The sequence below is a fragment of the Pinus tabuliformis genome, chromosome 8 (assembly GCF_031772625.1).
Source record: "Pinus tabuliformis cultivar Carrire ecotype Pingquan chromosome 8, CPIR1, whole genome shotgun sequence".
NCBI classification, from domain to species: Eukaryota; Viridiplantae; Streptophyta; class Pinopsida; order Pinales; family Pinaceae; genus Pinus; species Pinus tabuliformis.
The window spans coordinates 58,903,418-58,916,322 of NC_142294.1; the positions used below are offsets into that span (position 1 = coordinate 58,903,418).

At 39.9% G+C, this 12,905-nt stretch overlaps 1 protein-coding gene across 3 annotated transcripts in view; it reads left to right on the forward strand.

Annotated features, from left to right (window-relative positions):
* Positions 1 to 12,905, forward strand: part of LOC149234134 (transcription initiation factor TFIID subunit 4b-like) — a 138,545-nt gene that overhangs the window by 14,456 nt on the left and 111,184 nt on the right. For all 3 annotated transcript variants that reach the window (XM_089371757.1, XM_089371758.1, XM_089371759.1), the window contains exon 3: positions 9,555 to 10,495. In XM_089371757.1, the coding sequence (XP_089227883.1) occupies positions 9,555 to 10,495 (941 nt within the window). The remainder of the gene's footprint in view (positions 1 to 9,554; positions 10,496 to 12,905) is intronic.

Sequence of the window (12,905 nt, forward strand, 5' to 3'; positions counted from 1 at the left end):
TCTCTGTATGACTGGGGCACGAACAAGCAATATGGTGGTGCTGAAGAAGCCCATGGCGTGGCAATCAATGCTCTTTAAGAATGGAGGCCCATGGCTCTCAATGCTTGTTGAGAAATCTAGGGCAACACCGATTTCTCTATTACTTGACAATTTCTTGTGATTATATCTTATTTCTTTTTCTTTGTTATTACATGTTTATCATCAAGACAATTTCCAAAACTTCAAAGACAACAAGAGAACACAAGATGTAGGCACTCAGCTAGGGCAAAAGCCCTAAGGAGGGGAAAACCCATTCAAACTCTTCCTTAGTAGAATCAAAATCAAATTGAGACCATCCTAGACCTTGACCTAAACCTCTCTCCATCCATCAAGTCAGCCTTTTAGTTGAAGTAGTCTTCTTCCAAAACAGAAGAACAAGACTTTCAACCCTTCTTGACATCTCTTATTTTCGGCTGTAATCATAGAAAACTTCAGCCCTGCAATTATAGAAACTTCGGTCCTACAATTATAGAGACTTCAGCCCCTGCAATACCCTTATTCCTCTTCATAGGTATCTCTTACTTATACAAACTTCTTTTCTAAATTGCATTGTAGATTCATTGGTGCCATATTCAAGGTCGAATGCTTCTTTATATATAGTCTTCATAAGGTGGACGTGTCCCTTCATGAGGCCGACTTCTTGTGTTTGAGGCCGACTTGATGGTGGAGGAGTTAACATGACTCAAATATATTTCTTTCTTTAATACAACGAACCCAAGAAGGGTTTTATACATTTTGACATTGATTTTTGACATAAGACACAAACCTAAAAGCCTACAATGGAGGCTTGACCTGTAGACCATTGACCCAAGCATGAAACCCATGCTTTAATAAGTCAATCTCTTTTTACAATAAAAAATTCTTTTTCTTTTGATAAATATATTACATAATGACTCAAGTATAATTATGAAGGTCGACACTAGTTACATTCTTCAACACTCCCTCTTAACTAGGGAGGTATTCATAATTACATATATACTTAGGTACATGGAAGATCTCAAAATGATATGCTCTATGAAGAGTTGCATCACACATAGTGCTTCAGGTTAGATACCTAACCAGGGTATCTAATCGAGCAGGACTAAGGTGTGTTCCAAGCTTCAGCCTCATTCCACAATACCTAGAAATCGTTTTGGGAAATTCCACCTGGAGACGGTTTTATTAAAATAATTAATTATTTTTTAATGGGTGCCTAAGTCTAAACTTATGAAATTATAATAATTAAAGGGTATTAATCTAACTGTGGGTGAAACTTCTAGAAGAAGACGAAGATTGAGTCCAAATGATCAGATCCATTGATTAGAATCTAATCTGGGACGTTGGTTCTCAACTGGAGGATTATGAAAAGGATGTTGATGGGCATTTGGAAAACACATCAAGGAAGAGATCAGAAGATCGAATTTATGAAGCACAACAATTGCTGGAGAGAAATTCGAAGTGATTTCTTGCAGTGAGGGGCAGAGATTTCTCCTGATCCAGGGATACACAGTAGAGAAGGCAAAGAGAGATACGAGAGAGGCAACGCAAAGGCTACGCTGAGCAGCGTAGGTTGACGCAGAGGCAACGCATAGCCTTGAGGAGATCTGTATTTTTGTTGGAGGGATTGATTTCTGAAGCCGGAAACCGGGTGTGAGACGAGGAGGACAAAATCGAAGTCTTAGAGAGGCAAATCAATCAGCAGAAGGAGTGATGCTTTCCCTAGACGCTATGATGATGGGCCTACACAGTGAATGTGTAGAGGTAGCAAGGGACAAGCCATTCTGTGGCCGGATCAGTCAGGATTGCCAATGATATGTGAGGTATTTCTCACTAATCTTCTGTCAGTGATATTCTTTGTACTAGATAGCCAGTAAGGCATCCATAGATTGTATTCAGAAAACTACTGCTTAGTAATACAAACCCTCAGCTCCTGCGCCGATTTTTCCACACTGGGTTTTTTTCGGGGTCATTTGTCCAAAAATAACTGTGTAGATGTGTTGTGTATTTCTTTGTTGCTCAGATTCTTGTTTCTGCATTTTATTTAAATGGTGAAGACTAAAGTGTTTTAGTTTTGGTGTTTGTTGTAGGAAAAATTAAATAATTTGTTCGGTCATTAACAAATAGGAGGAACTTAATCATTTGTTGCAGTAGGGATTCAGGGGTTCTCGAATTTTCACAACAAGATAACATAAAAAAGGGTTACTCAATTGAATACCATCTGGCTAGACTTCCTAGACATGATGTTGGGATTTGTACGAATTCTAATATAGAGCTTATAAGAGCTGCACTTGAAGCAATTGGGGAAAAACAACGCAATTAAGGAAAATGACAAGAAGAAGGAAGAGGCAATTATAAATAAGGCTGAACGCGTTGGCAAATCTTTAGGGATATCTGCTTTCAATATTGAGCCTGAGGGTAGTAGGAGGTGTTAAATTTTCTAAACTGAAATTCTACTACTGCATCAACTGATTTATTTCACCTACTTATTATTTACAATAAGTTATTTACGAAATCCCTTCAGCAAATATTAAAACTAATTTTACTGCAGTTATCACACAATTACATAGAGAAATATACATACACAAGAACCAATCACATCAACATAGTTATTTTGGACAATTGTCCCCAGAAAAACCCAATGTGGGAAAACTGGTGCAACAGATGAGGGCTTTATTAATCTTCAGCAACAATTGCTTTTACAAGGAATGATTATACAGAGAAACTGAAAGAAAACACCTGAGACTTTACCTTTGAGACCTTCTGACACTTTGGAGACCCTGCTTCCACTTCTGCGTCACCCCTGCCTGGCCCTGCGTGGCTCAGTGTGGCTTTGCGTCCCTCTGCGTCTCTCCTCTGGACTGCGTGTCTCTCTGCGTTGTCTCCCACTGTCCTTGTGTCACCTCCTCCTCAGTCACTGCCTGCTGCTGACGCCCTTCTCTTCCTCCACCCTGCAACTCTCCCTCTCAAATCGATCTCTCTCCTTGAGATACTGAGTATCTACCGGTGTGTCTCCAAATGATCCTCAAGTCTTCTCTTATACTTTTCCTATTGATGAATCAACGGTTGAGATTAAGTCCCTAATCAACGACTAAGATTAAAACAGACTTGATCCTCATCTCTTAGAAGCTTCTCACCCTTATCTTTATTAATACCCATTAATATTTTTATTTTCCTAAGTTTAGACTTAGGAACCCATCAAAAATATTAATTATTTTAATAACTCCTCATCCAAGTGGAATTTCTCAAAACGATTTTTGGGTCTTGGAGATCTCGTGTGCCTTAGCCTCCTCCAAATTTCAAGGCTAGAGCACATCCGATGCTACGAAAAATCAATAGTAGGGGCTCCACAACGTCACCTGTTGATGTTACTGGGAGTGGGAGGTCATCATTTTTTGTTCCACGAACTGAATGTGGAGCACAACCTTCCATAAAGTCAGTTGTTAAAAAAAAGGAGAAGCGAGAAGCAAACAAAGTTATGAGGAGGTGTCTTTTTTGAGTGACTTACCTCTCAACATCACCAAAAAAATCCATTTTGGCAGCGAATATGTGATGCTATTGCTATTGTGGGCCTAGGGTACAAAAGTGCTACATATGAGGAGTTGCGGGGGTCAATCCTTCAAGCAAAAAAGCAGGACATCAACTCTAGATTGACGGAGTTGAAGTAGACTTGGGAGGTGTTTGATGTCTGGATAGATAGGAAGGGTAGGAACCTTCTAAATTTTTTGGTACATTGTCCTGAAGGTACCATGTTTGTTAAATTAGTGGATGCATCAACACATATAAAAGATGCAACATTGATATGTGAGTTGTTAGATGGGTTCATTCGGGAGATTGGTGTGCAGAATGTGGTGCAAGTCATATCAAATAATGTAGCTAATTATGTGGTTGCTAGCATGATGCATATGGACAAGCATTGCACATTGCTCTGCACACCATGTGCAACGCATTGTATCTATTTGCTACTTGAGGATATGGGAAAACTCTCCTTCATCAAGGAGGTGATTGATATGACTAGGAGCATCTCCAGGATTATATATAACCATGCTTTTGTTCTTGGCCTCCTGAGGAGATACACAAGAAATAGGGAGTTGCAGCATCCTGCAATCACACGTTTTGCCACGAACTTTATTAGTTTTTAGTTTTTGATTCGATGCTAGTTTGAGTTGAAGCAAATGTTTGTTTCAGATGAGTGGCGTGATTGTAGATACAACAAGAGACAAGGTTGGAGAGCCATTGCAAAAAAGGTGTACACTGACACATTTTGGCAAGGAGTAGAAGAAATGTGCTCAGTTAGTGAACCTATAGTAAAGGTTTTGAGATTGGTAGACGGGGATAAGCTGCAATGGCTTATTTGTATGAGGCCATGGATTAGGCCAAGGAGACCATTCATGCTTATTATGCAGACAAGGGTTCCGCGGGGTTTAGTGGACATAAACACTTTTCCTCAACCCCGCACTTTCATACTAATGCGTCTTTGATTTTGATGGCGAGGTGATGGACGGGATCCATACTTGTATTCATAAGATGGTACTTGATCCCGATCTTCGGAGAAAAATCAATCACAAGATACAAATGTACTAGGATGGTAAGTTTGTATCTTGCTCAAGTGATTGGATGCAAGTGTTCTACCACTTGATTCTTGAGGATCAAGGTGGGAAAATCAGCGAACAATAGGATGTGTGTGATTCGCACCTCTCATGGTAAGTGGTATCTCGCCTATTGTCATTGGATATAGGTGGCAGATTAATCTTCCCTATGATGATTTTTCTTCTTTCGATCGAGACATCACGGTTCAGCAGATGAGCATGGATGAGCAGAGACAAGATATGATATGATGATGATGAGGCATGTACATCCGAGATGAAACTTATGATACAGTCGGAAATTGCTCCCTAGCTAAGAGGGAGTGTTGACAATTAGCAGCTGAGGGAGCAATTTCCTATTTGGGAAGCCCAACAACCCCTAAGGAGACCCCACTGCCCTTGGAAAAATTAAATTTCCACATGGGAAAAATATTATTTTATCGCTGCTCCAAGTCAACACAAGAAATACAAGCCGGTGTGAAGGAGAATTCGGCCTCCTAAAACCACATATAAATACACCTAAGGTGGCATCACTTGGAGGCATCACATAATACAATCATTCTTCTTTATTTGGTTCAATTTGGTCTAAAATTGCAGGGTCTGAGCTCACACGTGCGAAGAGCAGAGAGAACTATGTTGACCGAATTTGACTTCTGTTTTGGCACCTTTGACCAGCATTGACTTTGGGTGATTTGACTTAGTTTTTAGGTCTGTTATTGGAGGCCGAATTTAGGAGAGAGAAGACCAAAATTTTCTGGGCACTTTGACCAGTGTTGACCGCAGATAGCTAGGGTTTCCATAGGTTTGACTTTGACTTTGACTAATTTTTGAGGCAGATTTGTGGACTGTTTTGACTGGGTTTTACCAAGCAAGGAAAGCTGAGTTTGTTGCTGATTTGACCAAACTAATTGGAGCTGATTTGACTTTTGACTATGGACTGGTTAACTGTTAGGACTGTGTTGACTGCTGTTGACTTTGACTTGGAACAGGGCTGAAAATTGCAGACTGGTGCTTTGACCAGATTTGACTTTCTCTCGTATATTTGATTGGTTAACTTGAAAGTCAAGGCTTTGACTTTTGACTAATTGTTGGATGTACTTGGACTATGTATCTCTGCTGAACATTTGATGAACATCTAATTGAAGAAGAATTTGGTTGGGTTTTCACCCTTGTGGGGTTTTGCCCTGGTCTTTGACCTAAATCTCTGTGTACATTTGATCTTGGCTGTCTTCTATTGTGCATATTGTTTATTGTTCTATCTACAATTGCTTATTGTCATTGAGTGATTGAAATTAATTGGAAAAAGTAATTGCTACTGAAAGAAGAATTTGTTAATGTGATTGTTACAGCACAGGACACTGGCACTTCCATTTCCAAGTATAAGCATTTTACTTTCAAATATAATCTCTCACTTTGAGCATTTACTTTCACAAGCTCTCTTTACTTGGCAGTAGTCTTTATTTGGTATATCATTTGCTTAAGGGTTTTTCATTCATTTACTTATTATTGTTACATCTCTTGCTTATGGATGATTATACATGCTTATTTTTTTACTAGTGAAGTTATTTACAAGCTTTAAAGTGATATGCTATAATTTATCTTGTTGACGTGTTCTTGTGTAATTCAATAACTCCCAAATATTTCTTGTTTAATTTAGCTTAATCAAGCTTTAGTTTTTCTTTTCACATAAGGACTACCCCCCTTGGCATGGCTAGGAGTCAGCGTGGTTGGAGGAGTTGAGATTTGAGTGACAGCTGCTCAACTGGAGACTTGCCCACAAGGCCACAACAAGTGGATTAAATATTTTCTCCGTGTTAGCCCAGGTGTGGATAAGGCGGCAACAAGCCCTAGGGGACTTCGACACTGAAGTTGTACCCTATTTGATTCCCTCACCATTAGTCATTAGAATCAGGAGCCTTGGACATTTCTAGCTCTGTTCCAAGACCTTACCATCTCACTCACGCATTCCTTTCTAGCAGGCCATTATTATTTTGTATTGTGCTGCAGACTATTGAGTATTTTGTATTATACCACAATGACTTTTATACATGTTGTGGCAATACTACCACTGGTTTCTTGATCTCTATATGTTATTTTTAGCATTTTTTTTGGGAGATGCGCTTGCACTCCCACATTGTAGTCATATTGACTGTACTCTTCTTCAATCCCACTGAACTACCTTTGTGGTCAGAGGCTATCCCGATAATGAAAGAGGAGCAATATGGTTGAAAAATACAAGCTAATTGAATCACTTCCTTGCCGTCCTAAAATGCAGAAATATGTCCAAGGATGTTACAAGTGTAGATACTGTCCAACACTGATGAAGATTATTGCTACTAAGATTAATGTGTATGTGCACTTTTCCTAAATTAGAGAATGATAACATAAGGGAAAATGGAAGGAGTATACCAAGTTCTTACTTCGTGAGCATATGTTATGAAAATTCCAGCAAGAAAATGAGCACTAAAATGTAAAAAGTATTCTCACTCACAAAATTGTTGTGTTGATCCTTTAAATACGTCCAACAGATCTTGCATTAAGCTCAAGTTCTTAGGGATTTCTCCCAAATTCAACCCTTGTAAACGCGGAGAGCGCATACCCTTACATAGGTTTGAGTTCAACTCTTCTTACAATAAAAAATAAATTGTTTTCATCTAACTAACCTCATGAGAAATTTCACCAATAATAAAGTAATGAGCCAGCTAGAAGCACTTTCCAGAAATAGCCAACAAGGTAACAACATCCTAAAGGCCCAAGATGAATGCTCCACAGCTAATGCTAACAAAGTGGATTGACTTAACTCTATGATACTCCATGGCATCAATAATCAACTCCAACAATCTATGTGGAGAGGGACGAGTCCATCCAATGGAACTGCTAGTCAATGACTTATAACCAAGACAACTCCCGTCATGTGGCATCATATGAGTCCATATGCTAGATAAAACAAAGATGATATGTCCTCATAAATTTGGCTGACCAATACAAATTTGTTTGATATTTCATAGAGTTTATAACATGATCTCATCCCCCTTCAACACACTTGTGGGCAAATGAGAATATGACTTACTTGTGGAATGATAAGTGGAAGCGGCCCTGCCAATGTGTGCGCATATGTGCCACCGGCTCCATCATATGCCATGTGAAATGAACTAACTAGGAGAGTAGCCAAAAAAATGTTTAAGTCACCTCTACATCACATTAATACATTGCTCCCATCCTACATACAACTCATCACTTTTACAAGCTCATGGGCTGTGTAAAGGCGACACCATCCACATGATTAATTGATATGCAATGTTCCACAAAAAAAGGCGGTTTAGTGAATTGGAAGGCAGTTCCATATAATTTGTTTTCAAGTTGAAAGGTGGAGTCATGGTATAATATGTGTGATGCTCCATGAATTTAAACCCGTGGCTAGCAATGAAATATGATTTACCTTCCTCCACATATTTGTCCTTTCCAAGCATATGGTAAATAAAAAAACATAATGGCTGATAATTACAAATATGGTGGGGAAGTTCACAAATACATTTGTGGCTTCATGTAACCTCTAACTAATACCCTTTAGCAAGTGTGCCTCTATGGTATATTATGAAAAAATCTTGGGTTCAGAAGGTGAGCGACTCCCCTCTTATGAATAAAGTGGCCCACTATAGTATAAAGTAACACTCCATGAGGTTAAAAAGGGATGGTCAAATAAAATATTACAATTGCTCTCACATGCTGGACATCAAGGAGTATACTTTATAAAGGTTTTGGACCATTAAAGAAAAGTGATACCTCCTAGTACAACCCACCATAAATTGAAGTCATAATAAAAAGAGACCATGAAAGACCATGAAATGTATGAGCATTAGGCTACGGTAACCAAGAACAACATCCACCAAATATATAACATAGCATCAAAGAGCATCTCATAACCATCAACCAAAGCTTCAAGTGAAACCACAAACTCCTAACCCGAAAGCTCCATCAACTGAGACAACACCACAAAAAAAGAATGAGTCCCCTCTAACTAAGTCAATCAAACAACACAATCCTCAAATTCCTTATCAGTCGGGGTATGTATGCCAAATTTATGTTAAAAACAAATTTTTGACCCAGTCTTCTTAATTCTATCAGAACCTACTTGGTTCCTGTCAATCCTTCATCGAAATGTTACCTCATATTTGGTTGTTCTTGTTAGAACTCATTGGTTTTTACTGTTTACCTTGTGAAGAGAAGACACTTTGGAGCATTTCCTGGGTCATCAGGATCACGGCCTATGACCAGTACTGATCATCTATCCATGTAGAGATCATGGGTATCTAATAATTCTTAAGTTATGGTAGAGCTTTGAGTCTCGTCAGTGCAGAACCGAGTCTGTTGTTCATGATGTTGCTCGTCATCCTATAGGCATCCTTGAGATGCAATCAGATGTTCTTCATTTTTTATATATAATTCCCACTAATATTTCAAATTTTAATGCTTTTTCATTGCTCTAAGTTATCTCATCACATTTTTCTGTAGGACTCTTTGATGATTAAGATTAGCTCAAATATCAATTCTTTATGGGAGATCTTGTTTTGTCTGTATGCATTTGTAAAAGAAATGCTTGTTGTTGTGAATCACGCCACATTTTTATGCTTTATTTTCTGTTTCGGTTCATTCAGGCTGTCCATTGCACACAATTCCACAAAAATTACTTCAATAAATTGCATATTAACAACTTTCCAAATATTGGTAGTTCTGTAGCCACAACAAATTACAGTGGCATCAGGCAGTTGAAACTAATATGCACAAATCTAAGAAACTAAATCATGTGATATTGTATGTTTAGAAAGGTGATCTTTGATATCCTTTGCTAATGGCTCTGCTATGCTGTGCGATAAAAGATGTAGAACTGTTACACCTTTTACATTTCAGAACTAGGATGTCATCTTACATTTGTTTTGCTTGATTTGGCAACAGGAGAATTATCCCAAGGAGCACTTTCAGGTTCAAATTTATCTGGTGCACGTTGGCAGCCGTTTACTTCTCAACATGATGAAAATCAGAGGCAGCAACAGAAACATGAACAGCAAGATGGGGAACATCTGCAGCAAGGGGAGCAACAAAAACAACAGCTGCATGAACAGCAACAGGGATGCCAGGTTGGGGATCATTCAAATCAGCATGAACAATTTGAACAGAGTCAGCTGCAACAACCGGAGCAGAGTTGGCATCAGCAGATGGAGAATCCTCAAGTGCAGCAAGAGCAACATCAGCAACAGCAACAGTTGAAACTTATGCAGCCACAACACCTGTTGCAACAACCGGCACATCAGCCACAGCAGCAGCTGCTGCAACAGACGCAACAGCCTCAGAAGTTGCAACAACCACAGCAGAAGCAGTCATTGCATCATTTGCCACAATCTCAGCCACAGCTGTTGCAACAGGCAAGGCAGCAGCAGTTGCAACATGCACAGCAGCAGCAGTTGCAGAAGCCACAGCAGCAGCAGTTGCATCATTTATCACAACCTCAGCAGCAGCAGCAGCAGTTGCAACAGCCACAGCAGCAGCAGTTGCAACAACCACCGCAGCAGCAGCCATTGCATCATTTACCACAGCCTCACCAACAGCAGTTGCCACCACTGCAGCAACAGCAGCATTCCCATCAACAACTGCAACAACAGCAGCATTCCCAGCAACAACTGCAACAACAGCAGCAATCACCGCAACATCCTCTGCAGCACCAGCAGTTGCATCATCAACCAGCACCACAGCCTGCAACGAACCAAGCGACTAGTTCCACGAGGAGACCAAATGTGCCTTCTCACTCCATTTCTTTTGGTTCTTTGATACCAATGATTCTGCCCCACATTTCGAAAGAGCAGGCACAACGGCTTCAATCACTATATTCAAAGCTGAGAGTGAGTAGGAGCACATTTGTGTTACATTTCCTTTTAACGTGCATGATTTTTTTAAGTGTTGCTGGATGATAATATGTTGCCAAATTTTACACATAAACATCAGCCATCTCTAAACAAATAAAATTTCAACACACCTTTATTAATTATGGTATATATTACGTTACAGACTTGTTAGCACACATTTCTACCCTTCAGAAATTGGATTGCTTGGTGGAACTGGGATAAGAAATCTCAATACAACATGTAGGAAAATTTGCCCTTTGTGTCACATGCAAAATATCCTCTCCTTTTTGGCTGGTGCTTGCCAACCATATGGGGTGTCTGTAGTCTTGCATGCAGTGGTTCTTTCTGGCCAGCAAAAAAGTGGCCAAAGAAGAAATAATTTGTGCTTGAGGTGGTGGAATTATCTCCTGCGCTAGCTCTTAAATGAAGAAATAAAATATACAGAGAGTGCTTTAAATAGGCAGGTTTTTAAACAAAGAAAAGGCTCGTAACATTTACAATATCGCACAAGAAAACCATTAGAATATCAACAAATCTAGAGAGACAGAGTAGATCAAAACTGAGCTTTATTCTGCCAAAGCTAGGAGGCTGGTTGCACCAAGAAGACTGTTGCAGAACCAAGACAGTGATGTTCATGCACAATATAATAAAAGTTAGATGACAGAAGGAGAAAGAGTTGAAAGAGAAAGAAGGTATATGCTGCTGCTGAAGAAGGTCGAAGCTTGGACAAGCATCCGACACCTATATTTAATGAATAATCATCCTGTGCGCACTAGTGAAGAAAGGAGGGAGGCTGAACTCCTCATGCAATGAAAACCCATGCACATTCATTAGTGGTGTTGAATCTGTTGATGTTTGTAGCTCAGATAGGTACTTTCACATAGGTCTAAGTTGTCCAAAGTTTTTACCTTGGTAATTTACTTTAATTAAAGGAATTATTAAAGTGAAATGCCTTTTCCTGAAAGTGAGTTTAATATCTAAGGAAATGTAATTTTTTTACATTAGTGAATGAGATGAATCTATACCATTGATCTGGTCTTAATCTCAATTGTCAATCTTGTTAATTTTTCCTTGAACCCATACCTTGTCAATTCATTAACCTAGCAGATTGCAGATCTATTGAATGAAAGCACAGGTAATTTCTTAATACGATTAGCGAAAGCAAAATTACACAACCAATCTCAATCACAATGACACAAACAGATTCTGCCCAATCAACAGTTCTTCGTTGAACTTTGAAATTATTTGTGCTCTTGTCCTGGGATAATGGCCCAATTGAGAAAATTATATATGCAATATGCCTTCGATACGGAAGGCCGTGATCCGAATTGGATCCTAAAGAACTCTCTAAGTTTTTATAACTCTGTAAAATTCATGCCAAAGATTCAAAGACTTACAAAGGTCGAGCTTATCAGAAATACCCTCGGAACAGTTGTAATTTGTGAACAACGCGGAGCAACGAGGACCCTCGGTCAAGCGCGCAGACCATTGGACCATGGTAACGCGCGCTGCCACAAAGCAACAAAACGGGAGGTCTTTTTGAAAAATGGGGGAGGTTTTTGATATGCAATTAGCGACTAGTGACAAGTTGCTAATCGCATATCGCCGGGCAAACCCCTCAGAGAAGAAAAGGCACCGAGCGACCCGGACCCGAGAAGTAAAAAAATGTACGAAATTCGCCGATTTCGTTAGAGGCGGGTCCCACACGAAAACCTGCAAGATATCGGAAGGGCTTCGAGCGGTAAGCGGTTTCAACCGAGTCTCGCCCGATGCCACACACTGGGTGCCACACGTCCGGCGGAAGAGAGAGAAAACCGCTCACATCGGACAGGTAAAAGTCATGCAACTTACCTGCCTGATATGGACGGAGACCGTAGGATCTGTAGGCTCTAGATCAACGGCGGACATGCAATCCGACGGATGACCGGATTCAACGGGGTAAACAGGCCAAGTTTCATAAAGTTTGAAGTCCGACATGAACGATGAGTTGGTAAAAGAATCATTATTCGCGGACAATTTGGGAGTTAAACGGAAATAACGACCGTTCAAACATTTCCAAGAGAATTGACACTCAGTTCGTTATGAAACAGGTGGCCACCTCCCTGTGAAGTGTTACACAGTGATGATGACGTAGAATAAGGGAATTCAAACAGACAGAGGCAGAAGAACCAGAACGCCAGGAAGTGGAAACGAATAGTCAGAAAGCAGATTGGCTTTAAAGCCACGAACTGACAGAGACAAAGTAAGTAGCTAGAAAGTAGTAAAGTAGTGAGAAAAGCGAGTAAGAAAGTTAAGAGCAGAGAACAAAGAAAGTAAGTCGAGCTGACCTGCAGAGCAAAGGCAGCATCGAGACAGAGCCAGAGAGAGTCAGAGAGTCTGTGTACTCCAGAGAAGGCTTGAGAGGTTC